We start from the raw sequence: 25,070 nt of genomic DNA on the forward strand, positions 1-25,070 counted from the left end.
GGGCCTAGTGGGTGAACCCTGGGAGTCTTTTCCTAGCAAAACAATCTGGAGGTATGCAGCTCCATCAAAGGTAAAGTTTTTTGGCTTGGATTACTCCCCTAGAGAAGTGTCTCACTAAAGATTTGCTTCAGAGGAAGGGTTTCAACATTACACCTGCATGGTGTTTCCCCAATTCAGTGGTGAAGGCATTGTTATCTGAATGGCAGGTTGTTGGTATGACAAAGAAAAGGGAAAGTTTGTTGGTCAGCTATCCCCTTGGCAATTTTATGAGGAATCTGGTTCAAGAGAAACTGCAGAATTTATTAGCAAAAAAACTCACCAGAAGCAGGATGACACTTTGGATGTTTCTTTTTTGAGGGTGAATTTCTTTTGAGGTCCTTTTGCCTCTTGCATCAACAGAAATGAAGTCTCCCTACCCCCCCCCCCTCTCTTCTCTCTTGTTCTTTGTGGATGACATCTTTAGAGGGTGCTTTCATATACTTCTATGCACATTCATTGCCCTTTGTTGTCAAGATTTACAAATTAAGAAAAGAAAATTAAACAAATTAACAGGATTTGCCTTGGATAAGATTATCTTGTTTAAGGAAAATCTCCCTGAGTCTGCTTTGACCACATGGGTTGTACTTGAGATTGAACTTATCAAAACGATGAAATGTACTCTTGTCAGCATGAACATCTAAAAGATCCACATTAAGGTCATACCTGTTACAAGGAAACATGCAAATTATCTCGAATCTTCGAATATATTAAAAACAAGGAAATCTTAAAAGAATAAAACTGGATGTCATGATACCCAGTTAAATCCAAGCTCTCAAAAACTTCTTTCAATGTCAGATATGTCCCATCTCGGAATATTACAACCTGCATAGGAGTATATGAAAGCATAAGGTTTCTGGGTTTTTTCTAGACAAGTGAAAGCATAATGCTTCATCTTGCACCTTGCCCTTGGAAGGACATATTACTAATTTCCAGAAAAACAAGTATGGGATTACCACTAAGCTTCAGTTCTGTTTGCTTGTGAAAGACACTAGGCAGTACTGAAGAGATGATATATTCAAAGCTACTCTTAAAAGGTTTAAGTGTAATAAAAATGCAACTTGTCTTCAAAGAAAAAGATACTGAACATAACAGTTTCATGTGAACAAGTCTAGGACTTTGTGAGGCAGGCTTGAATTCTGCTATATGCCCACGTGATAATCCTAGCTGGTCCCAACAAGGTAATGGTTTCGAAGCTAGGTTGTCCTTAATTGAATCAACCAAGAAATAAAAGTATTTCTACAGAAGAAGGGAGTATCCACATCTTTACCTCATCAGGCTCTTTTCTCAACTTTGATTTTATAAATCTCAATAGATGTTTCTGGTTCATGCATGCTGAGTGATGGACATGTGTATCAACTTTCCTGACGTTATAAAAATCACGATGCGGTGCACTTTTCTGAGCAAGAAATTCTCTATCGGCATTTAGCATCAAATGTAGATTGAACTTCTAAATGGAGATAAAGGTGAAAAATAAATCAGCATCTGATCATGGAATCTGTAAATTTAATTATTGCAGTGAACATTATCAACGGTGAAAAGAAAAGAAAAACCTGTTCCAGAAGAACAAGTCGATGATAACATAAAGTCCGAATATTTCCTGCAGCAATTACTTTAAGGATGCGATGCAAATCAGTGAAGAATGTTGTAGCATCAGCTACAGGAAAAAGCTTTTCTTTCGCTGAAACACGACAGTAAACAATGCATAAATTTCAGGTAGGATAGAGATTTACTCCTGCGTCAAGATTAGGAGGCAAACCGACTCGAGGCAAAAGAAATGAACAATTTTATATCTTACACTCTTTATTTGCATAAACTTGAACCACTCCATCCTCCATCTCAAAATAATGCTGAGAAGAGAAGGTAATAAAAAGAATTAATGGCATGAGAAGAAAATGAACTTGTAGAAATTACATGCTCGAATACTAATGTAGATGGAAATGATAAAACAATAGAATATCCCAATTATAAAAAGTAATAAGCATAAACTCACATCACTTTTCCCCTCGGGGGAATATGAAAATGGGTTTTCAATAGGCTTTGGTGTACTGGGATCAGTAATGACTTCTTTCTCCCATGGAGCAACTCGCTCTCTGAAAGCATAACTTTCTCGCAGCTCAAGGCATTCCTGAAGTACCCGATAAGCCTCCACTTCGTCTGCAGATGGTACCTCTACAACTACAGATAAAATCATAATAATCACATATTAGCCTCAATAGTTAACCTTCATGCAAGAATAAGTACATGATACTTGGATATTTAGGTTGTTTGACTGGTAGACCAAAAAATAACACTGTTCGAATAAGCAACCAAATTGCAAGATCAAGGAATAAAAAACAGACTTCTACATTACATTAAACATTTATAATCAGCGTTGAAGTCCATAGAGGTAACATGATGAAAGAAGCATTACATGTACTCGTGTGGATATAAACTGGGGAGTATATTGTGGATGGAATCTCATGGCGGTGTGAGAAGAGAGAAACAATCAGGTTTTTGAGGTAAGATAGCATCTTTTGAAGCACTGAAAGGAAGGGATCTTCATCTGGTTAGTTCATGGACTATCACCACCAGGAACTACAAAGGCATCACACTTAGTACTGTCAAAAAAATCTGACTGAAATTCCCCCATTCATCAAACCATTTCCACTTCCAGGTGGCCAGTTCCCACTTACTTCAATGGAAGCTCTCTTTGAAACCCAGGGTGGTTAGGAATGGGAGTTTCATTGACTCAAATAAATCATCCATCTGATTCTGCAGTAGTCCTTTTTGGTGATGTCGATGCCATTAAAGCAGTTTTGGCCTTGCTGACCACGAACAGGATAGTAAAAAATGCAACTGGCACAACTATTAGTTTGTGGAGACTCTACAAATTCTATTAGATGGGGCAAAAAAGTATGTTCGGGGCAGTGGAGACTAGCACATTACCTTAACAGAGATTACAGATAAGTAGATAACATTAAGCTCTTTCCCTTCTACACTGATATGGATCCCAAGAGAGCAAAATACTGTGGCAGACAACCACCCATTAGGGAAATGGGAGTTTTTCTTTTCTTCTTTTTTTTGGAGGGGGGTATAGTGACAGCTCTAGTCCTTCCTATTTTTGCACAGGAATGGGGTTGTTATTGTTTTAGTATGTGCACCTTGTACATCTTTTATCCTTCCTTCAAGCTCAATGAAATCTCTGTTAGTTCCTTTAAAATAGGGGTACAACCATACAACAGGTCTTGGGTTTTTAAAAGCATCAGGAGTTAAATGTCAACTCCAAAAAGCCCTATCAGAAGTTGGAACAACATACATCTCACTTATAGGAGAAACTACACTCAGAAATCAGCTCAATGAAACAGAAATAGAATTATGTACCACCCATAGTAAGTAATGCCACACCGATTCTTAGTTCCAACTTATACCCAGTAGGCCTGCTTTGGTAATCACTAAGACACTAACTAATTAATCAAACAAATGTATAGCCCTTCATAACCACTACCTCTAGCATCATTCTCAGGGAAGTTGGATTACGTGCTATAGATCACAAGGAAAATCACTATTTTGTTTTAGAAAATAGGAAATACAGTATCTGGAAGGTTGTTAGCTTCTTGTCAAATCCGCATTCCTTGCCCTCTAAAGAGTTGAGTGTAATGCTGGTCAAGTGACCAAATTAGTTGAATTTATAGTCAGTCCCCTAATTCTTCTTACACCAGAAGCTCTACTTGTAATGGAGATTGTAGGAAAGTGTGGGCCCCACATTAGTGTACTCGTGTGACAGCCTAAGTTGTACTTAGATTTAATTAAGTCATTGATTAGGATATCACCTTTTCTAGTAGGATTAGTTTTAATCCTATTCTATCTTATCTAGGATTAGTTTTTCATTTTCTTACCTTGCCATGTAAGCATTAAAGTTCTTTTACAATTAGGAGTCTATGCGGCTGTTTTAACACAACCAACCACCTCCTAAAACCCCTCCACGAGTTCCTCTTCTCCATCTCTCTTCTTCTCTTCTCTTCTAATTTTCTTTTATTTACTGTTCAAATCTGTAGTCTTGTACGACTACTTGGTATGAGAGCCAGGTTAGGGAGTCTCATGTGAGTTTGATCCAGCCGATCACATGAGAGTTGCCTAGGGCTGGAAGAATAGAGAAAGCTCTCTTCGGCTGATTCTTGGAGGTTATCTACAGCAACAGTCCAAAGATTGGATGGTATCATTGATAACCAGGAAGAATCAGAGGAAGAGAAAAGGATCGAGATCAACCCTTGATCAGTACTGGAGGTGGCGATCAGAATTTCAAAGGATTTCTGTTCGATCAGTACTAGAGGTTGCAGTCAGAATTTCAGAAGATTTCTGGTTCAAGATCAGAGCGTTTCAGAATTTTCTGGTAAGTTTTTCAATCTTTCTTAAGATCGAAAGTAAGAATACCTTGGTAAGTTTTTCAATCTTTCAGGGCTGTTATTGCTTCAGGACTTGTCTCCCTCGACTTCTTTGCTCTCTAGAAGAGCTGTTTCAGCAGGACTGTTACAACAGAACTGCTACAGTAATTAGGAAGTCTTTTTACTGATTATTAATGGAGTTTAAAAGCCAAGGGGAGGGTGTTTTGGAGACTGGTTCAGTTAGCATGTCCGAAAACACCTTCCAGATTACAACTATAAAGTTTGATGGTTCAAACTACTTAGAATGGTCCCAATCAGCCATGATGGCCATTGGGGGGAGAGGAAAGCTGAACTACTTGTTGGGGGATGTGAAGGAACCAACCAAGGAGGATCCCACTTGCTAGGTGGATTCATGAAAATTATTTGGTGATGATATGGCTGTGCAACTCCATGCATCCACACATCAACTGAAATTACTTATGGGCAAAAATAGCTAAAGAAATATGGGATATTGTAAAAGAAATTTACTCTCAGCCCCTTAATGTTGCTAGGGCTTATGAGCTGAAATTGGAAGTTAGAAATCTCAGACAATGAGAGAAACAGGCATCTGTTTATTTTTCAACCCTGAAATCTCTGTGGCATGAAATTGACAATCTTGAGACAATAGAATGGGAAAGTTAGAGAGATGCACAAACTTACAAAAGACAAGTTGAAACTAACAAAGTATTGAGTTCCTAGCTGGTCTAAATTCTGAGTATGATATTATAAGACAGCAATTGTTAACAAGAGAGGGTGTGATTCTGTCTCAAGCCTATTCCCTAGTGCACAGTGAGGAGACTAGGAGAAAGGTTATGTTGCAGTAGCAGCCTTTTGAATCTGCCCTGGCAGCAGTTAAACCCAAGTCTAGGGGAGATAAGGAAAAGGATATGAAGAAAGAGGCTAAGAAAAACCTAGTGTGTGAACATTGCAAGAAACCTAAACACACTAAAGACACTTGTTGGAAGTTATATCCACATCTAGTTCCAGCAAAACTCAGAAACAAAAAGGGGAATGCCAATATGGTTGTTAACACTGATAGTGCAGCCTCAACAGCCTCAAGAGGCACTCCTCTAGACACCCTAGCTGTTGTCGAGCTGCTCTGATACAATTGGAAAGTGAAGATAGTAACTCAGTCTCATCTCCTTAACCACCATCAGCTCCTTCAACCTCATCCTTTGCTCAATTAGGTAATCAGGCCTCAGCTTATCATGCTTCAGCTCCAGGTAATACAGAACATTCTTGGATAATAGATTCAGGGCATCTGATCATATGATTGGCTTGCCATCACTTTTCTCTACCTATCATTTATCTTCTGGTAAAGACAAAGTGGTCATTGCTGATGGATCCCTTGTTCCTTTTTTTGGCGAAGGAGATATCAAGTTGTCTGATGCCATTTCCCTATCCTCCATCTTGCATGTTCCTAAGCTTAATACTAACTTGCTCTCAGTTAGTAGCATTACAAAAAAACAGAATTGTTCAGTCACCTTTTTTTCGGATTGATGTGTCTTTCAGGATTTGGAGACAAGGTGATTGAGACTGGCCGTGAGACAAATGGAATCTACCTACTTGGAGGAAGTGTTCATCAGGAAGATAGTGAAACTAAGAAATCCTTTGTTTCTCAGTCTTTTGATCAGGTGATGATTTGGCATAATAGGCTGGGTCATTTATCCTTTCAGGCCTTAAAGAGTTTGTTTCCTAGTTTATTTGAATCTATGCAGATGTCTGGTTTGAAGTGTGAAAGTTGTGAGCTTGCAAAACATTGCAAGACAACTTATTCATAAAGTAATAGCAGAAGCAATATTCCTTTTAAAATTGTGCATACTGATGTTTGGGGACCCTATCATACCTCAGCCATGGGAGGGTACAGATATTTCCTGTTATTTGTTGATGATTATACTCGGTTTTCTTGGGTTTATCTTATGCATTCTCAAGATGAAGTTCCTGCATTAACCCGGATTTTTCATCAAATGATTTTTACCCAATTTGGGGTTAAAATTAAAATTTTTAGATCCGATAATGCAAAAGAATAAATTGCAAACCCATTAGCCTCCTACATGCTTGAACATGGGATTATCCATCAGAGTACCTGCCCACATACACCACAACAGAATGGGGGTGCTGAAAGAAAGAATAGACAAATATTAGAGGTAGCCAGAGGCATTATGTTTACCTCAAATGTGTCTATACGTTTATGGGGGGATGCTGTTCTTACAGCAATTTATCTCATCAACCAGATTCCCTCACGAGTTGTTGATATGAAACCTCCATTTACCCTTTTATACCCTGATAAATAATTGTCTACTATTCCACTCAAAACCTTTGGGTGCACTTGCTTCGTTCAAATCCTTGGCCCCCATCGTTCCAACTTTGATCCTAAGGCCTCCAAATGTATTTTCCTTGGTTATGCCCAAACTCGAAAGGGATATTATTGTTATGAACCCACTTCTAGAAAAAAGATTTGTTTCAATGGATGTCACATTCTTTGAGGATAAACCCTATTATCCAAGGGTTTCTCCTCAAGGGGAGAATAGTGAGGCTGAGAGCAGCTCATCAGAAGTTCCTTTACCAATCCCATTAAGTGAAGAAGGGTGTAATGGGGAAGGTTGTCAAAGGTGCAAGGATGTGAGAGTCTATCACAAACGATGGAGACAGGTTGGTTTCGGACATCAATAGTGCAAGCCAGTCCCAATCTCCTCTACAGATCCAAATCCCAGTACCATAGTAGACCCAGATCCTTTTGCAGATCCAGATCCAGGTACCATAGATACTACAGATGAGAGACATCCCACCATGGAGCCTTCACCTTCATTAGATGATCTTGATCTTCCCATAGCAGTTCGTAAGGACAAGCGTCGTTGTACTACATCCACAGCTCACAGCATTTCTCAGTTTTTGTCCTATGATCATTTGCCTCCCTCCTATAAGTCTTTTCTCGCATCCATTGCTGATATTCCCATTCCCAGAATAATACAGAAAGCATTGGAAGTACCTGAATGGAAGGATACAATAAAAGCAGAGATGGATGCGCTCATTAGAAATAATACTTGGGAGATAGTTGATCAGCCTAAAAATAAGAAACCGGTTGGATGTAGATGGGTATTCACTATGAAACATAATGCTGATGGTTCTGTTGAAAGGTATAAGGCCCGGTTAGTTGCAAAAGGATTTAGTCAGACATATGGTATTGACTACTTAGAAACTTTTGCACCAGTAGCAAAGATGACCACTATCGGAGTCCTATTATCTCTTACAGCTAGTTACTCTTGGTTGTTGTATCAGATGGATGTTAAAAGCGTCTTTCTCAATGAAGACTTGTAGGAAGAATTTTACATGTAGTTGCCTCTTAGATTTTATGGTACGGAGACAGGAAAAAAAAAGTCTGCCGGTTGAACAAAGCTTTATATGGACTAAAACAGTCCCCCATAGCTTGGTTTGACAGATTCAGACAAGCCCTTGATAGGTTCAGATATGTGCAGGCCCAATCAAACCACACCTTGTTTATTAAGAGAGTAGATTCTTCCGTAACTTTGCTTGTTGTGAATGTGAACGATATTGTAGTAACAAGGAGTGATACTGGTGAAATTGAGTCTCTTAAGCAACGTCTTGATCAATTGTTTGAGGTGAAAGATCTGGGGGAACTACGATACTTCTTGGGCATTGAGGTAGCTAGATCCAAGCATGGGATTTTTGTCTCTCAACGGAAGTATGTTCTTGATATGCTAGAAGAAACAGGAAAGTTGGGAGTTAAGCCTATGGACACACCTATTGAACAGAACCACAGGATTAGTGCAGAGGGTGGAGAACCTCTTGAAGATAAAGCTATGTTCCAACGGTTAGTTGGAAAACTTCTCTATCTTTGCCTCACACAACCTGACATCAATTATGCAGTCAATATAGTAAGTCAGTATATGCACTCTCCCAGAACTACTCATCTCCTTGCAGTTGAGAGGATATTAGCATATTTGAAGAGGCCCCCAGGCAGAGGCATTTTGTTCAAGAAAAATGACCACATGAAGATAGAAGTCTACACATATGCTGATTGGGTTGGGTGTGTTGATGATCAAAGATCTACCTCTGAATATTGTGCCTTTGTAGGGGGTAATTTGGTCTCCTAAAAGAGTAAGAAACAAAGTGTTCTCTCGTTCCAGTGCTGAAGATGAATATAGGTCCATGACAAATGGTGTGGCTGAGATTCTATGGTTAAGATCATTATTTGAGGAATTGGGTATTGCTTATGAGAAACTCCTAATGTTGTACTGTGACAACCAGGTTGCCATTAGTATAGTCCATAATCTAGTACAGCATGATAGAACTAAGCATATTGAAGTGGACCGGCATTTTATTAGAGAAGGGGTTACATCTCAAGAAATATGCCTCCCCTACATCACCTCCAACATGCAGCTTGCAGACCTTCTCACCAAGGTTGTTTCAAGAAAGAAGTTAAAAGAAAACCTATGCAAGTTGGGAATGACAAACATCTACTCCCAACTTGAGGGGGAGTGTAGGAAAGTGTGGGCCCCACATTAGTGTACTCGTGTGAAAGCCTAAGTTGTACTTAGATTTAATTAAAGTCATTGATTAGGATCAGCTTTCCTAGTAGGATTATTTTTAATCCTTTTCTATCTTATCTAGGATTAGTTTTTAATTATCTTATCTTGCCATGTAAGCATTAAAGTTCTTTTTATTTACTGTTCAAATCTGTAGTCTTATACGGCTACTGAGATATACTGTGTTAAGATCTTAGAAAATAAATAAGATATAGTTGGCTTCAGAACTTTTTTTCACTCTATTAGGGTGATTTGCTTCCTTTGCTTAATGGCATGTATAGAAGAATCTGACAAACTATTGCAAGTACTTATTTCAGGAAAAAGGTGAGAAAACAGGTCAAACATCCCTTTTTAGTTGTTGCTTTCTACATACTTCGCTACTGGGATTCCTGTACTACAGGCTAAATAAGGCAAGGTATAATACATACATATATGTATATATTGATAATAAAGAGAAATTTCATTAAGTACATGAAAAAGCAATTACAACCTGAGAATATCATTAGATGTAATACCATTAGGAGTAATTTTTAGCCGAACAAAAGTTTCTTGCTCTGGTTCTTTCCTGAGAATATCAGCTGCTACAGGGTCAGGCTGAACACCATGCAGGTCACCAGATACACTATGTGACCGAATCATGCTGGGTGCTGCTATTGGCTTCTCCTCTGTGTTGCCATTAATGTTATTTGGCAAATTCTCAATTAGACCTTTACACTCTGGTCCCTGTTCATTAGAGTTTCATTTTTTTCAGATTCTGTAACTGCCACAACACTGTATAAACACAACATGGATGAGCCGGGTGAAATTGAATAACATAATGACACACTTATCAAGAATATAAAATATCAACTATCATGAACGACAGGAACCTATAACTCAGGCATATAAAGAGAAGAACGTAGAGGTACACAGAACCGCATACACATGCATATGATGATTTACACACATATAAACACACACACACATAGGGTATCCACCACAGGCATAATGGAATGAGGGAATTAGCATCATTTGCAAAGCTGGTTACATTGCAAGTGCATGTGCTTACAACATTTCCATTAGCATGAAAATATGTAGTATCAAGTTTGGCAGTGTCTGTCAAATTATCTTCTTCATCGGATCCTTCAACACTTTCAAAGGCACTAGCACTAGCCACAGGAGATTTGGGAGAAGTAGGTCTGATAATATGTCCAGCTCTCTTGGTTGAAATTGCTCGTCCTGCAGATTGCCCTGAAATGACAGAATTCATAAATAAGTCAGCAAAGTGCATACTGAATAGAGATTAACATATAATATACATCTCTAATAAAGACTACAAATAATGGTTTATGATTTACACCTCCATCTAATGGTTTTATCAAATTGAATTTTGATGGTAGTAGTGAGGATAACCCTGGACCTTCTAGCATTTGGCGCGGGGGGGGGGTGTTCAGAGATGAGGGAGACACTATTAGGGCTATATTTTCTGGCCCTAATGGCATAGGTGACTCACTGAGAGCTGAAATCCTTGCTGTGATGGAAGGAATTCAGAAAGCCAAGGAGTTAAATGTTTCTAAACTGATAATTGAAGGGGACTCAAAGCTCGTTATTAATTGGCTCCAAAAGGAGGATGAGATGGACTGGTGGGAGTATATAAATGAAAAAAAGAAAGTTCAGAGACTTGGCTCAAGGAATGGAAGTTCAGTTTAAATGGATTAAGAGAGATGCCAATAGCTTGGAGTCTTGGCTGATGTTTTGGCTAAGCAAGGGGTGGTAATAAACGACTTATTCTGGGCTATGCTGTAATTTTTCTTCTTTTTTGGGGAGTGGGAGCTAAGAGAGTTTGGCTCCCCTCCCTCATTGTACCTGCTTATTTTTTTCTTAATGAAATTCTTTCAGTTATTGATCAAAAAAATGGCTTATGATTTGCGACAATATGAAGAAATTGACATCTATACAAAGATATCAGATAGCAACTTCAACTATCGGCACCTGATGCCTACTTAACATTGCGCTTGATAGTCTTATGAGATAACCAAAAGTTGCAAGCAGATTCCAGTAAATGAAAGTCAATGTTTCAAGTTAACCTGCTAGAATATTTGATAACATGTAGCTTAGAGCCATGTTTTACCAAGTTGAGTAGCACAGATAGTCTATCAACCTATTACATGCTGCTTTCGATTGGCAATTACAAATGAGGCAAGATAAAAATGCCTCACGCATTACTGGTACGTATGAAATGAAATAGCAGCAATTGAAATCCCGAATCTTCAAATTCAATTCAGATCTCCTACCCACAAGAATCCCACCCATACCTACCCACAGGACATTACAGTCACACATTGGGAACATCTCCTGTACTTGCTTAGAAGGGTAACTAGGTAAGCAAGTACCTTTCAGAGGGAGATGTTCCCAATGTACAGAATGGTCTGGCGTGTGCTTTCTTAGAAAGGTAATATGTAATTTTTTTAAAGGTAAAGAAGAAATTTTTATTAAAAGGAAAGAAAGTGAATACAACCTAAAGGCAGGTGTTAAGATAACACCCCCCCCAACCCAACAACTACAGTAATATGTAATGTCTAGAATGGTGTGACAAGTACTTTCTTATTCTTTGTTGCATTATTTTCTGTGTTTTTCTTAATTTCTTGTCCCTTTTTTTATCAGAAATTTCTTGTCCCTTATTTATTGTTTCTCATTACTATTCCCTCATTCATCAGCAAATTTGAGTTTGTGTTCCCCTTCAGTTTGTTACTTTTACCACGAGAAGAAAGAAGAAAGGGTAGTTTAGGAAAATCATATTGAACGCCAGGAGTTGCTCCACTCAATCATTCTGTAAGGATCAGTGTAGTGATTTCTTGGCAACATTTTCTCGCCTTACATGGAGATTCAAATTGCTGCTATGGAACGTTCTAAACGAGAGAAAGGGATTCAGAAGAAGAGACATTCCTTTTCAGAATCAGTGCAGTGAGCTCCAGATAAACGATTGTTACTAGAAAAAGAAAAGGATAGTTTATGCTGAGACTATTTAACTACTTGTACACGATACATTCTCCAATATTAAGTACCAAAAGAAAATCCCCAACTATTTTATTAAGTTAAACTAAATTTATCTTAGCCTTGTGTATTTACACTAACATCAATGACCATAACTTTTTCCTTTCCGAGGCGTGCATTCAGAGTGTTATTACACCATCCATGGATAACATCTCCAACACTTCTACCTGCTCATGGTCTGCAATAGTGACTCATCTTAGCGAATGACAAGAATCGGCACTTCAAGTCGTAGACCATTTTTTCGTAACATAATTCAACTTATAAGAATACAAAGAAGAGTTTAGACTCTGGTAAACTACCAATGCTTGATCGTCTCTGTTGGCATAACGAGTGACAATTAAAGCGTTGAAGTAAAAAAATACACTCAAATACCTGATTCACAGCCGAAAGGCGTCAATTACGTTCACTTTCTTTTCACTCCGGAGAGAAACAGAAGTCCGACAAATGCATACCTTCAGGAAGCGTGTGTAACCGAGGCAACCCAACCGGGATAGAAAGGTTACGGTCCTCCGCTGAGAGTGGACCGCTCCGCTTCTCCTCTCCATCAGCAATAGTGTCAATGACCGTAACATCCGGCAACGAAGCCGATGTTCGTCGGTAATACCCCGTCGCCTTACGCCTCCCATGGTTTCGCCGCTTACCGGCATACTTCTTGAAATGCTGCGGCGAATCACCTCTATCCAACTCTTCATCTCCATCTCCACGCTCTCGCTCGCGTTCAAGTGTCTTCGCGAACTCCAGTAACTGAGTTAGGGTTTTACGATGTATATAGTAAGCTGAAACGGCCACAAACGAAGCCCCAAACAAAGCAGCCATGGCAAGATGTAGAGCATACGAATCCATTGTAAACTCACTATTTATACTTTATCTCTTCAGACTGTCCTTTTAGGAGCAGAAACCCTACTTAGTTGCAGAACAATGCAGCTGGATAGATGCAGAGAGGGAAGTAATTGTCTCCATTTGGGAGAAGTTGTGCGATTTGTTTGAGTATTTATAAGATAAGAAAAGGAGAAGGCATATTCTCCATGCTTGCATTTTTTCAGTCTTTTTTCGATCCAGACAGGCTAATTTGATAATCTCTATATTTGAGATTAATACCTTCGCCGCCTTTTGCATAATTGCATTTCATTTTTAAGAGGTCGTTTTTTACTTTTTGGGTAAAATACGAAAACATCCCAAAATAACTTCCCCGATAGTTTTACTTAAAAAAATCTCCCTTCTATTTTTTAAAAAATAGGCAAATACCTCTCTACCATCAATGAGCAAGACGAAAAACTTTAAACCGATGACCTTTCTCACAAAATATCTATTTTACTCTTTTACGATTTAATGTGCACTTGTGTTTACTAAAATACCCTTATTTCTATTTAAATATGGGCAACTCAAGAGACACGAACTTAAGAAGAGCAGGCCTACGAAGAACGAATGCACATGGGGTTTTACTAGTATCTCAATAGTATTCTTTATTTTAATTTTAACGCATAAGGACTTTACCAATAATATCACCGAAAAACTAAACTAGCTTCTTCATTTAACTAATCAAAAGATAAATGATGTTCACTGTCATCAACGCCCCAAAGCACTATAGCAATGGAACCTACTCCAATCTCCACCATCGGCCTCTTTTTTTCTTTCATCATTGTCATCATCATCATCATTTTCTTCTTCCACCCAATTCACTATTCTTCATTCTTACTTATTACTTGAACATAGCTGTGGGTTATCGAAACTTTCTTTCTCAACAGATCCCTCTCATTCCTCTCACCCTCTCTCTATTCTCCATTATTTTCTTTTCATTTATCCCTCGTCTTTTCCTAATTCATTGTCGGCCCATTGTTCATCGTCTCTGTCGACGATAACAATGGAGTTGCAACGACTATTCTCCCCCAATCATCCTTTAAAATTGACAAACAAGGTAGTTGAGAGCATTTTATTTCCACGATCAGTAGACCATACTCCTTCAAATGTTGCTACTCACATACACCTAAAGCCGAAGAGAATCACCCTTGTTTGATTGCTAATAATCCAAATCTGTTGATGTGAGATTGACCTATGTATGAAATTCAATTTAAATAGTTTATTTGGCTTTCCCATTGAGATGAGATATTCAAATTTGGTATTACCAGTAATATTATTACAAAACATATAGAATATTTTAGGAAGTATAATATTTCGAATAATATCATCATTGCAACTATTAGGATTTGCGTTATTTTGTCAAAGAGAACAGGAATTGTAAATTGCTGGATTAAGGACAAATACAGAATTTTGCAAATTGATCAGATGATGTCTAAAGGGGAAAATGTAACTATACACATTTTCTATCTTGGTCATTGAAGGATGAAAAATATTTGCTGATTTTTTAAAAAATAGATAGGACTTTTTAGCTAAAATGAAACTATAAGGGAGGTTTTTGTATTTTACCCTTACTTTTTTTTCAGATAGGGTTACTAACTTACTATTTGAATGTTACACAGCAACCCTGTATTACGGGGGTTATGATACTTAACCCCCAACTATATTTTTTGACAAAAGGACCCCTGAATTTCTGAATTTTACTACTTTATCCCTATCGTTGGTATTCTGACGATTATTTTCATGAAATATTCATTTAAATATTTCTAACTCCAAAGTCCAAACTTATCCCTATATTATTTTATAAGACCATTTTGTCTTTTTAACCAAGTTTCACTGAAATCCCAACTCCCAACTCTTGGCATGTTTCTTTAACACCTTGAAAACTGATTGATCCATCAACCCTTGAGAATATACGTGCTTTAAAGTGATTATTTTCATCAATATTGATATTTGTCACTATTTTAATCCATATAATCTCAACTAAATAGTTTAACATCGACATTAACACCTTGTGAATGATTGGATTGGTTTATAATGGTCATTTTTATCAATTTAATATTTATGATATTGATTCATAGAATATCTAATGCACAATTTTGATGATTTTATTTATCACTTTCAACATTGTTAATGAATTAGGGCATATTTAGGCCTGCAAGTCAGACCGGGCTAGTTTGTGTTGAGGCCAACCTTAGCCCAACCCTAAGTTCTAAACCCCCAACCTAACATATTCAATCCTAACCCTAATGAAATTCCTTCAATCATAACCCAACCCAATCAACTTCGGGTCGGGCCCAACCCAACTTTCTTCCCATCCCTTAACATCATGTATAACTTCTTAATCTTATATATTAACTTTCATTACATATATTAGTCATATATTTTATTAGTATTTATTCGTTGATGTTTTTATTGGTTCTTTAAGCACAAAATTCAGAAAAATAAGTGTTTGAAATGACTATAGTTTATTATAATGACTTATGATAGATCTTTTATTGGCATCAAACTATGGGTGGCAATACAACTGAGAGGAGATAAAGAATAAAGTATTCATAAAACATAAAATATGTTATTAAGGTTTTAGTATTTTCAATTACGATTAAGTGAAGTAATTATCTTAAATGAAATAAATGATAGTGTATGGTAGTGGCTATACAACTATCATACATCTAAACAAATCAATATATGATATAATCATATATAAATAGCATATATTTATATATGATATATATTATATAGTCGGGTTCGGATTAAGTAAATTGTCCGATGGATTAATTCTAATCCAATACAAAATAAAATCGGATTTATAAATTTCAACCCTAACTCTAACCCAGACATCAATCCGACCCAATCGAATTGGATTGATGTTGGGTTCGGGCTAATCCAGCCCAAGTTGCAGTGTTAGGCAAAATGTTTTTGTAAAACAATGTTTGAGAGCTATATTGTTATTACCCTTTTAACTACCGGATAGTTATCTATTATTTACCATATTTTTTATTTTTTGGTAATTTAATATATTTCACCTCACATCATCCCACTTTTTTTTCTTTTTTGTTTCTCCACTACATATCTTTTTGTCTTTTACGTCTTCCGATCTGCCCAGTGCACATGTCTTCCAACCTTAATCTGCCTAATGCATATTTCATCCAACCTTTATAAATTATATACAGGTTTTCCTACTTTCCCTACCAAATATAACGTAAATTAAAAGAGAGGCAAGTGGGTTGGACTTAAGAAGGCAATGTGTAATGCAGGTCTCAACGAGTCGAGTTCTATATTATATTTAATATTTTGTCAAATTTGCCGGATATGATGGTTTTTATTTTGTTTTATTTATTTTCAAAAATCAAAATGATGTACTTATATATGTTTTAATACATGTATATGCATGCATGTATATATGCATATAGATGTAACAATTTCAAGTTGGTTAAGTTTTTTCTACCGCATGGCAACCCTTTAGTATATGAAATAAAACCATGTACTGGTCAACCCAAAACTTCAGGTTGGGTAAGGATTGACCCCAGCCTACCTATTTCCATCTGACATGCATCCCTACTTTATATCCACCAAGCCACCACATTTGATTCTTCACAATCAATACCTCATTGATTCCTTAGGTCCTAACTTTGGTGAGTGGTGACAACGGGATTTGAACCCAAGTCTCCACTACAACAACCAGTCGAAGAATTTACCAATTGAGTCATCATCAATTGATCATAGATCCAAATTTAACATCTAAAATTAAAGGGCAAATTATAGATTACCACATTGTATTTTGGGAGAAGTGGCATTTTGTTTCTCAAACTTTCACTTATGACTATAAAAGAAAATGCCCATAATCTTAACATAATCTTTTATTTTCCTCATTTTTATAGGGTAAATTGCTGAAACGTTCCCTAAAGTTTGGTAATTGCAATCAATGTTTAGAAAATTGGACCTGACCAGTCGATTGAACAGTAACACAGGGCATTGACCAGTTTGGTTACACCCCAATAACCAGACTTGCTCAAAACTCGATGAAAACCAGCCAATCGACCGGTTTAACTAGAAAACCGATGAACCAGTCCCAGTTTCATGAAGCCGCCTAAGTCTATACATAAGTGACATTTTTAAATGTTATTAACAATATTTGAGCCCAATACCTCTTATTTTAATTACCACTAGCCCACCACTTTACCTATGCTATTTAATGACGTTTTAATGTACACATTGCTATGCACATATTTTCAAGTAAGTGTAAATTAAAAGGCTTGAACCTAGTCATTTGTTTTGAAAATTAAGAAATGTACCATCAATCCACCATATTTAAGTATATTAAAAGTTATAAATATATTATATATAGTATTTACATGACCCATAGTGTGTGTATATATATTTGCCACATTATCATGGTCGAAACTCTTCATATAAAATATTGGTCCAATTTTGATATCTCATGTGAAACTTCAAACTTTATTTATTTTTGTTATTTATAAAATATGTATTGTTTTTCCATAGAAACCAGCCTCAATAATGACTGCATAGGTATTTTAGACATTTTGTGTTCCTCTTGATGGAGGATTGTAACAAAAGAGGTATACGTGTACAGTTGAAAATTATAAGATTATAAGAGAGGAGGACATTTTTTGTTCCACTTGATGGAGGACATGATTTGATGCTGTGTTTAATTTGATGGAAAAAGTAAGATTATAAGAGAGAATCAATAAATAGAGGGAAAGTTGTTAAGGAATTTCTCGCAACTGGGAGAATGATTTCAAATGCCGAGAGGATTCTTTTTGGGGTTCTAATTGTACAGTTGAAAATTCATGATTAATTGACCTAATTTTTCTTAGGCCTCTCTCCATCTTTACGGGAGAATAAAAAAACAATTAGTCGTGACAGGTAAGCATATGCGCATCATTTTCTTTTTCCCCATTTGTTTTGGTGTTCCTTTAATTGTCTCGTGCCTTAAATTGTTGATAATTAATGGGTGTGTGAAGATAAGATGCTTCGCGAGGCACTTGAATACATCATCAGCGTTTGGATTCGATTGTGAAATTGGATAGAATTCCCTTAGGAAATTCCCCTTTACAACTCAAGATTGGATGTTATTTTAAAATGTTTGAGATTTTTAATATAATTTTAGAACAGTTCTATGCTACGGGAAAGAATGATAATGGAAGGGGTTTCATTTATCAAACCCTGTTAATTTTGACGACCCACCCAATTGATCGCCACATCAGTTGATTGGTTACAAGTTTTTCAGGTATAATATCTTTTTGCTATCACAGTTCAATCTTTTTTATTAATTTCTTTCTTTACGGGCATTGTTCTTCCTTGCAAATTAAAGCCTCAGTAGTATACTTGCAGGAGGCTGCGGAACCAATTGGCACAAAATTATTCCATCTTTCTAACTCTCTTTTCTTGGGTGATACAGTGATACATTCTTCTTTGGCGAATAATTCCATCTCTATTGAGTATTGCTCATGTTTGAGCCACAGATATACTTCATTCAATTGGATTTTTTTTGTGGCAATATTTTACAATGCATTTGAAGCCATCCAAAATTCCAAATGGATTATTGGTTAAATGGTAAAATCTTGTGCTGTACGTTGTTGATCTTTCTAAGGTTAAGTATAATACATAAAATATAAAAGGGTAAATTACAGATATCTATCCTATACTTTGGGGGACTAATAATTAAGTACATGTATTGTACGTAAGAAAATTTTCTTCATATTAATTACTTGAATTTTAGATATATCATAGTTAAGATAGAAATTGAAATTTAACAAAAATAACAATATGATTAAAAATAAAGTTAAATACTTGTACCAAATAATAATAATAATAATTATTACTAATATTAAAATTTATGTTACATTTCTGTCATAAATAAAAGTAACTTTTATTTTAACATTTTTTTTATTTAATATGATGAATATACGACATTAGAAATGTTCTCAAATGTTTTTGATAAAATTATGTATATTTTTATTTTTGGTGTTTTATCTTTCATTTTAATATTTATTATTCAATTATGACATCATGGATTTTTTAGAAAAGTTGGACCGTTGATCCATCATCTAGGTAAGAAAATAGCTTTGCTTCCAGATTAGTTTTAAAGTAGGGAAAATTATAGCTAGAACCAGTTGTACATTTAAAATTATGCTATAGGTTATTATATAAACCAATGAAACTTTGATAGTCATCTCTACATTTCAAATTATAAAAATCCTGGCATGTTATTGAAAGAATGGTAGGATCCATCTAATGGACTCCATGAAGGGTGCAGAATGGGTGAGCGAATTTCAAAAATTTTCCTACATTCTCCCAACTGGGAATCATATTCCCTAAATTTAGAATACAATATTCAAGGATTATACTTGAATCATACTCGAACCAGATCTAAACCAAAAGTAAAAGGGAAGATTATACCTGATCTGGAGAAATAGTATCTCCCAAAGTTGGTGTTCACGCCCAAAGAAGACACCAAGATTTGCTCTTGCTAAAGATGACACAGCCGTGGATGGAACGGAACCAGCAGGGTGAGTCCTACACACTTGATCCTTCGCAAGAATCCACTGGAAACTCTAAACACCAAATCCTTTTCAGTATTTTCTACAAGACTGATGTCAAGAACTGATTTATTAACCTTTTTCTACTGCAAATATCAAATCTTGCAAGAGGGACTGGCGGTGGCTGGAGGAGAACTCCTAGGACGAAGATGGCTCAGTAGCTTTTCTTCTCTTTGGAGTTCTGAGATCTAATCTCTGTATGTAGAAGATTTTCTTCTCCACTAGAAAAACCTTCTTGTTTGAAATCTAATATTTTTTCGAATTGGTTTTCTCCTCCTATCTTCTTGATTAAGAAATCCTCCTAATTAGGAGTTGTCCCAATCCAAATCAATATTTGGATAGGGGATAATCTTAATCATATCTACAGATTAAGTTAGTTTACTCCTGATCTTATCAGGAGGTTACCAGATTCAAATTTAATTTGAATTTGGTCTCCTATAGTGGATAAGGTCAAAAGCCCAATCATTTTACTAACATCAATCTCAGATTCGCCCCTTAGATGGGTGATCAATCAGCCCAGCTCGTAATGGGCTTTTGGCGCATTAAGTGTTCAGTGTTTAACCAATTTCCAATCTGTTGTCCAGTTGGGCTTCTTTGTATGGCGTGGGACTCATGCATTGATCTATACACCAGCCACATGGGTTCGGCCCAGCCTTTATTACAAGGCCCAGCCGAATTCACTAAAAACTCAGTGACCCCTTGAGCCTATCATATGGACCCTATGAGCCCAACACTTACATTAAGTGGTCCTTGGGCCAAGCCATTTTATAAAAACCCAGGGACTGTGGGCAGGTGCAAGATTAGCCCATCAGGTATTATCCTAAATGGTCTTACACTTAACCTCCCAGCCCTTAATGATCAAGCACTGCCCGACAAGAGAATACCTCTCCCTCGGCTGTAAGGAACAGTGCCGCACTCTCTATTCACATGGATCCCGGGAATTAAAATATTTTGCAAATCTTTTGAAACCGTACATATACATATATATAAATTTTGCAAAATAAAATTCTAACGATTGAAATCAACTGTCGGCAGTTTGGTTTCCATAAGAGAGAGTGCATTCCCGATCATTACCATTGTCCGACAAATTGACTGATCCTGTCACTATGATCACTCACTCAGATGAATTCTCAGACTGCCCCAACATATTCAGGTTTTGACCCCCACTAAGGATCTCACTAATTGACATATCAAAGATAGCCCGATCTGACACCTAGTGAAGTGTCATAATTGAGTCCAGGGGTCAGGTGTAACTTTCCAGTTTTTCCCATCTACATGTACCTTGGGTCTTACCCTGGTAGCCGAGACAAGTCATCCCAACACTTAGTGGCACATCAGTATCAGCCTTGGCAGGATGAATCTCCCCAAACTTATCCAACGACTGTGAACATTTAAAACCAACACGAGTCTCTATAAGTGTCCAATGTCTTACACAGGAATATACCAAACAACATGAATCAAACATGCACTTTATTTATTTACACTAAATGTCAAAAGTACATCAAATTGGATTGAAGCTAAGGGCATACAAAACTGTCTAATAGTTATCAAATGCTTATGTGGCAATTGTTCACATGGGACTCTTAATTCATGTTGAACACAACAACAACTTTATATTGAAATTGCCCTTTATTGTTGGAAGACTAGAAAATAAGAAAATTGTTTTTAGTTTCTCTCTCATAAACTCTCTCTCTATCAATTTATCGCATTCTCTCTCTACCTATCGTTCTCTTTCAATTTCTATCATTCTCTTTCTCGGTCATTCTCTCGTAATTTCTATTGTTCTTCCTCAGTTTCTCTCTCACTCATTCTCTTATTCTTTTTTTTTTTCTTACACACCTATATGGTATTAATCAGATCATATAAAAGAACATGAGACCAACTTGGTATAATTCAGAAATCATTACACCAATTCGATATAAGTTCACAAGAAACTCTTGGCTATGAAATTTACACCAATCCAATATAAATTTATAACTTGATTGTACAAATGGTTGGTCCCTTTGGTTCTTTTATACAATCTAATTAATACTATAAATGTTTGCAAGAAAAAAAAAAGAATGAGAGAGGTAACAGGAGAAAGACTAAGTGAGAACAATAGAGATTGAGGGGGAATGAAATATTAGAGTGGTGAAGAAAAATGAAAGTGATTGCATGTATGTGTGTGTGTGAGAGAGAGAGAGGGTGAGATAAATCGATGTTTTGATTTGGCTACATATCGAAGTTAGGAGAGTGGGAGATCAAGAGATGATTGTGAGTTGTTAGAGATAGAGGGAGTGGGAGAGAATGGAAGGGTTTTTATAATTTGAAATGTAAAGTTAGTTGTTAGAGTTTTTTTGGTTTCTAAACCAACCTACAACCTAATTTTAAATTTATAACCTGCTTTAACTATAATTTTTCATTTAAATTATATATTTCATTTACATTATATAAAGAATTTTATTTATCACACATAATTTTTGTTTGTCTATGATATCATTTGACCTAAACCACTAACCCACCACCTAAAAAGAAATGGTTTGATTTATAGGTTGACATTAAATTTTGTATTACATTTTCATCATTGAAAGAATTTTTTCTTATGTATAATACTTATTTTTTTTCAATATAATGAATGCACAATATTAGAGATACACCTAATATTATATTTTTTACAAATGTATAACATTAGATATGTGCCCAAAATTTTATCTATTTTTTTTTAATTTTTGTTATTCATTGTATTTCTATTTTTACAAATTTTAGTATTTGTATGACATCATTTCATTTCTATGTATATTTTATATTTGACATTCCATTTTTATTATTAATAAAAATACTTCTTACATTTCATACCTATTTATTTTAAAATTTTCTATTATTTAATTATGAAATTATTTGTTAATCCACTTGATCCGAAGTGATCGAATTGCTTGCCCACAACTAGGAGGGAAGAAAATGGTTTTGTTTTCAAATCATTTTTCAAAATATTTATTCTTATACTATTAAAATTAATATTGTGAATTTAATTGCAAGAGTTTGATGATGAGAAAAATATATCTTAAATATATGATTTAATGAAATAGAATAGGAAAATATTTTTTCCAATTAGTTTTAAATTTTACATTCCATTTTCGTCATTAATAAAAACAATTATCATTTGTCATACTTATTATTGTTTAATATGTATGTTAAAAATGTTCTTTTTTTTTTAATTTCTATTTTTTTCATTTTATTATTTAATTATGGCAGCATGGATTGATCCATTTGACCCAAAATGGTTTAATTTCTTACCACCACCTAGATGAAAACTCTATTTTTTTCTAGGTAGATTTTAAAAGTATAAGCTTTTATGTTATTGAAATTACTAATTTATTAAAGATGGATTAAATTAATTGAACTTAATGATGAGAAGAAACAAAAACGACTTAAATATAAGATTCATTGAACATGAATGCAAGTTAATAAATTAGAATGATGGATTTAATGATAGGGAATTGAAAGCATTGAATATCATAAAATTACCTATTTTCAACTCATTTAATATCAAAAAAATCCAAAAATATTCATGAGGCTATTCCTGCATTTTAAAGTAGTATAGATAGTTACATATAGGTACTATGAACTTTTGATTATTACATTTAAGTACCCAAAACTTTCGAAAATAGACACTTTGGTCCATCAATCATAATCCATCAGTTAAACATTACATACTGTCAAAAATACCCTTCTTGTGTATTTTTTTTTAAATCATTCTACATAGTAAAATCATCACTAGAGAATGTCATCCTCAAAAAATTTGAATATGTTATTTATTGTCCATGTCAAAACGTCATCATGGGGAGACATTCATTTACTTGAGAATAATCTTAAAAATACATGAAAATGGTATTTTTAGCATTATGTAATATTTAATTGAAGGAATACTAACAGATTGACATAAGTGCCTATTTTTGATAGTTCAGGGTGCTCAAATATTGAATTAAAAGTTCCAGGTACCTATCTGTTACTACCCCCAAAATATAAGGTACCTATTTGTAATTTAACCAATATAAAAAGATAAATATGTAATTTAACATGATCATCATCTTCTTCTTCTCAGGAAAATTTTGTGTTGAGGGTTGAACGGTAGGGTAGTTGGCCACAAGGCTACTCAGGCAGTAACTTTAGTATTTTCACATTTTCTTGAGTTATAGCGCAATTGATGAGAAGTTGCAACGTCTTGATTCTGAGACAGCAATGAGCGATTCAAAGGTAGACATGATCTCAAGACTTGCTCAATGAAAGATAGAGAACTTTGGCCCTTGTTTTCACAGAAGGTTCAACATTGTCCAACTTTGGCCCTTGTTTTTACAGAAGGTCCAACATTCTTATCGGTAGATAAGAATCGATATCTTTACATTTGTTTGTTCCCAAAGCTTTGTCGGGTTTCCAAAAAGTTATGATATTGCTTTTTAATGAGGAATCACATGGGTCTAATAAAAAAATTTAGGGGCTAGTTCGAAAGGGTTTGATATTAAAAACTAAAAAAGCAATATTATGAATTTGGGCTAGTTTGTTCCTATGTTGCCTCATTCGTTTATTCTCATAGCTTTTGTTTGCATGACTCAGTTTCAAAAGAGCATAAATACAAATATATACAATGTAGATACATATAAAATAATATAAAAGATTTAAGGTTTTACACTCTACATATCTATATTTGTACTCCTTCAAATGAAGCCTATATTTCCTTCTTGCGACCCAAACCACCCTACGTTGCTTCTCTTGCAACAAACCAAATAGATTGGAAATGGTGCACTTCAGTGGGGAAGAAAATAGGATGGAGGGAGGGAGAGAGAGAAAATAAGGGTTGCCGAATTGGTTTATTTGGGGACGATGAAGGGAGAGGAAATGATTTGCCCATTGTTTTGAACATTTAGGTGCAATCGTGCAACTTTGATATTACAAAAGTTTTTTGCAGCGAGATGTTAACAATTCTAAACGGTGCAATGATAGGATCCTATTTATGTTATGTGGGGCTGATCAACAATGTATGTATAAATTGATTTTAAGTTCAGGGTATATATAAGTAGCTTATCCAATATATGGTATATATAAGTAATTAATCCAGCAATTCATTTTATAGCGTTTTTTTAATAAATTTTATGACGGTTTAAGCCTAAACCCATGATGGGTTGATCATATTTATCATTACATTTTACAGAAGGGTGTCTCTTTTTTATCATGTTTGGAGGAATCCACTAAATTTCAAGAAGGCAAATTATTGATTCATACAAGGAGGTTATTGCATGATTGTATCATGAGTGGGTGTTTTATAAAATAAATTAAAAAAAAATAAAAAATTGTGAGGTGGATAATTCACAATTTTTGCAAAAATAAATTTTTTGGCCGTTTGTAAGCTGATAAAATATAGCGCATTCCATCAGACTGTGCTAAATATGCCACCGGACTCAGCCACGGGCAGCATAACCCAATTTAAGGCGTGCCAGACCACAAACAGCACAACTCAATTTATAATTCTCAATGCCAGAAGTTCCAGAACCAATAAGATCGTCTAGGACATGGAGGGTCTCATCAGATGGGAATATGGGATCCATCTCGTCCATCTTGTTTTGGTAAATTCATTTCACCCATCGAATCGCATTTATTAA

At 35.6% G+C, this 25,070-nt stretch overlaps 1 protein-coding gene across 5 annotated transcripts in view; it reads right to left on the reverse strand.

The window, feature by feature from the left end:
• Positions 1-13,124, reverse strand: part of FAC1 (AMP deaminase, putative / myoadenylate deaminase) — a 58,356-nt gene extending 45,232 nt beyond the window's left edge. For 3 of the 5 annotated variants that reach the window (XR_016108206.1, XR_016108205.1, XM_088973787.1), the window contains exons 1-9: positions 12,472-13,124; positions 10,035-10,216; positions 9,502-9,709; positions 2,030-2,214; positions 1,835-1,886; positions 1,590-1,717; positions 1,307-1,486; positions 794-861; positions 560-702 (exon numbers count right to left, since the gene is read on the reverse strand). Coding sequence is in view for 2 of the 5 variants with exons in the window: in XM_088973787.1 (XP_088829913.1) it covers positions 560-702; positions 794-861; positions 1,307-1,486; positions 1,590-1,717; positions 1,835-1,886; positions 2,030-2,214; positions 9,502-9,709; positions 10,035-10,216; positions 12,472-12,862 (1,537 nt within the window). In the remaining 3 variants the exon portion in view is untranslated. The remainder of the gene's footprint in view (positions 1-559; positions 703-793; positions 862-1,306; positions 1,487-1,589; positions 1,718-1,834; positions 1,887-2,029; positions 2,215-9,501; positions 9,710-10,034; positions 10,217-12,471) is intronic. The other 2 variants (XR_016108207.1, XM_088973788.1) reach the window with 1 other exon arrangement.
• Between the last annotated feature and the right edge of the window lie 11,946 nt (positions 13,125-25,070).

The sequence above is a fragment of the Nelumbo lutea genome, chromosome 2 (genome assembly GCF_056320005.1).
Source record: "Nelumbo lutea isolate HS-2025 chromosome 2, American lotus-T2T, whole genome shotgun sequence".
NCBI lineage: Eukaryota > Viridiplantae > Streptophyta > Magnoliopsida > Proteales > Nelumbonaceae > Nelumbo > Nelumbo lutea.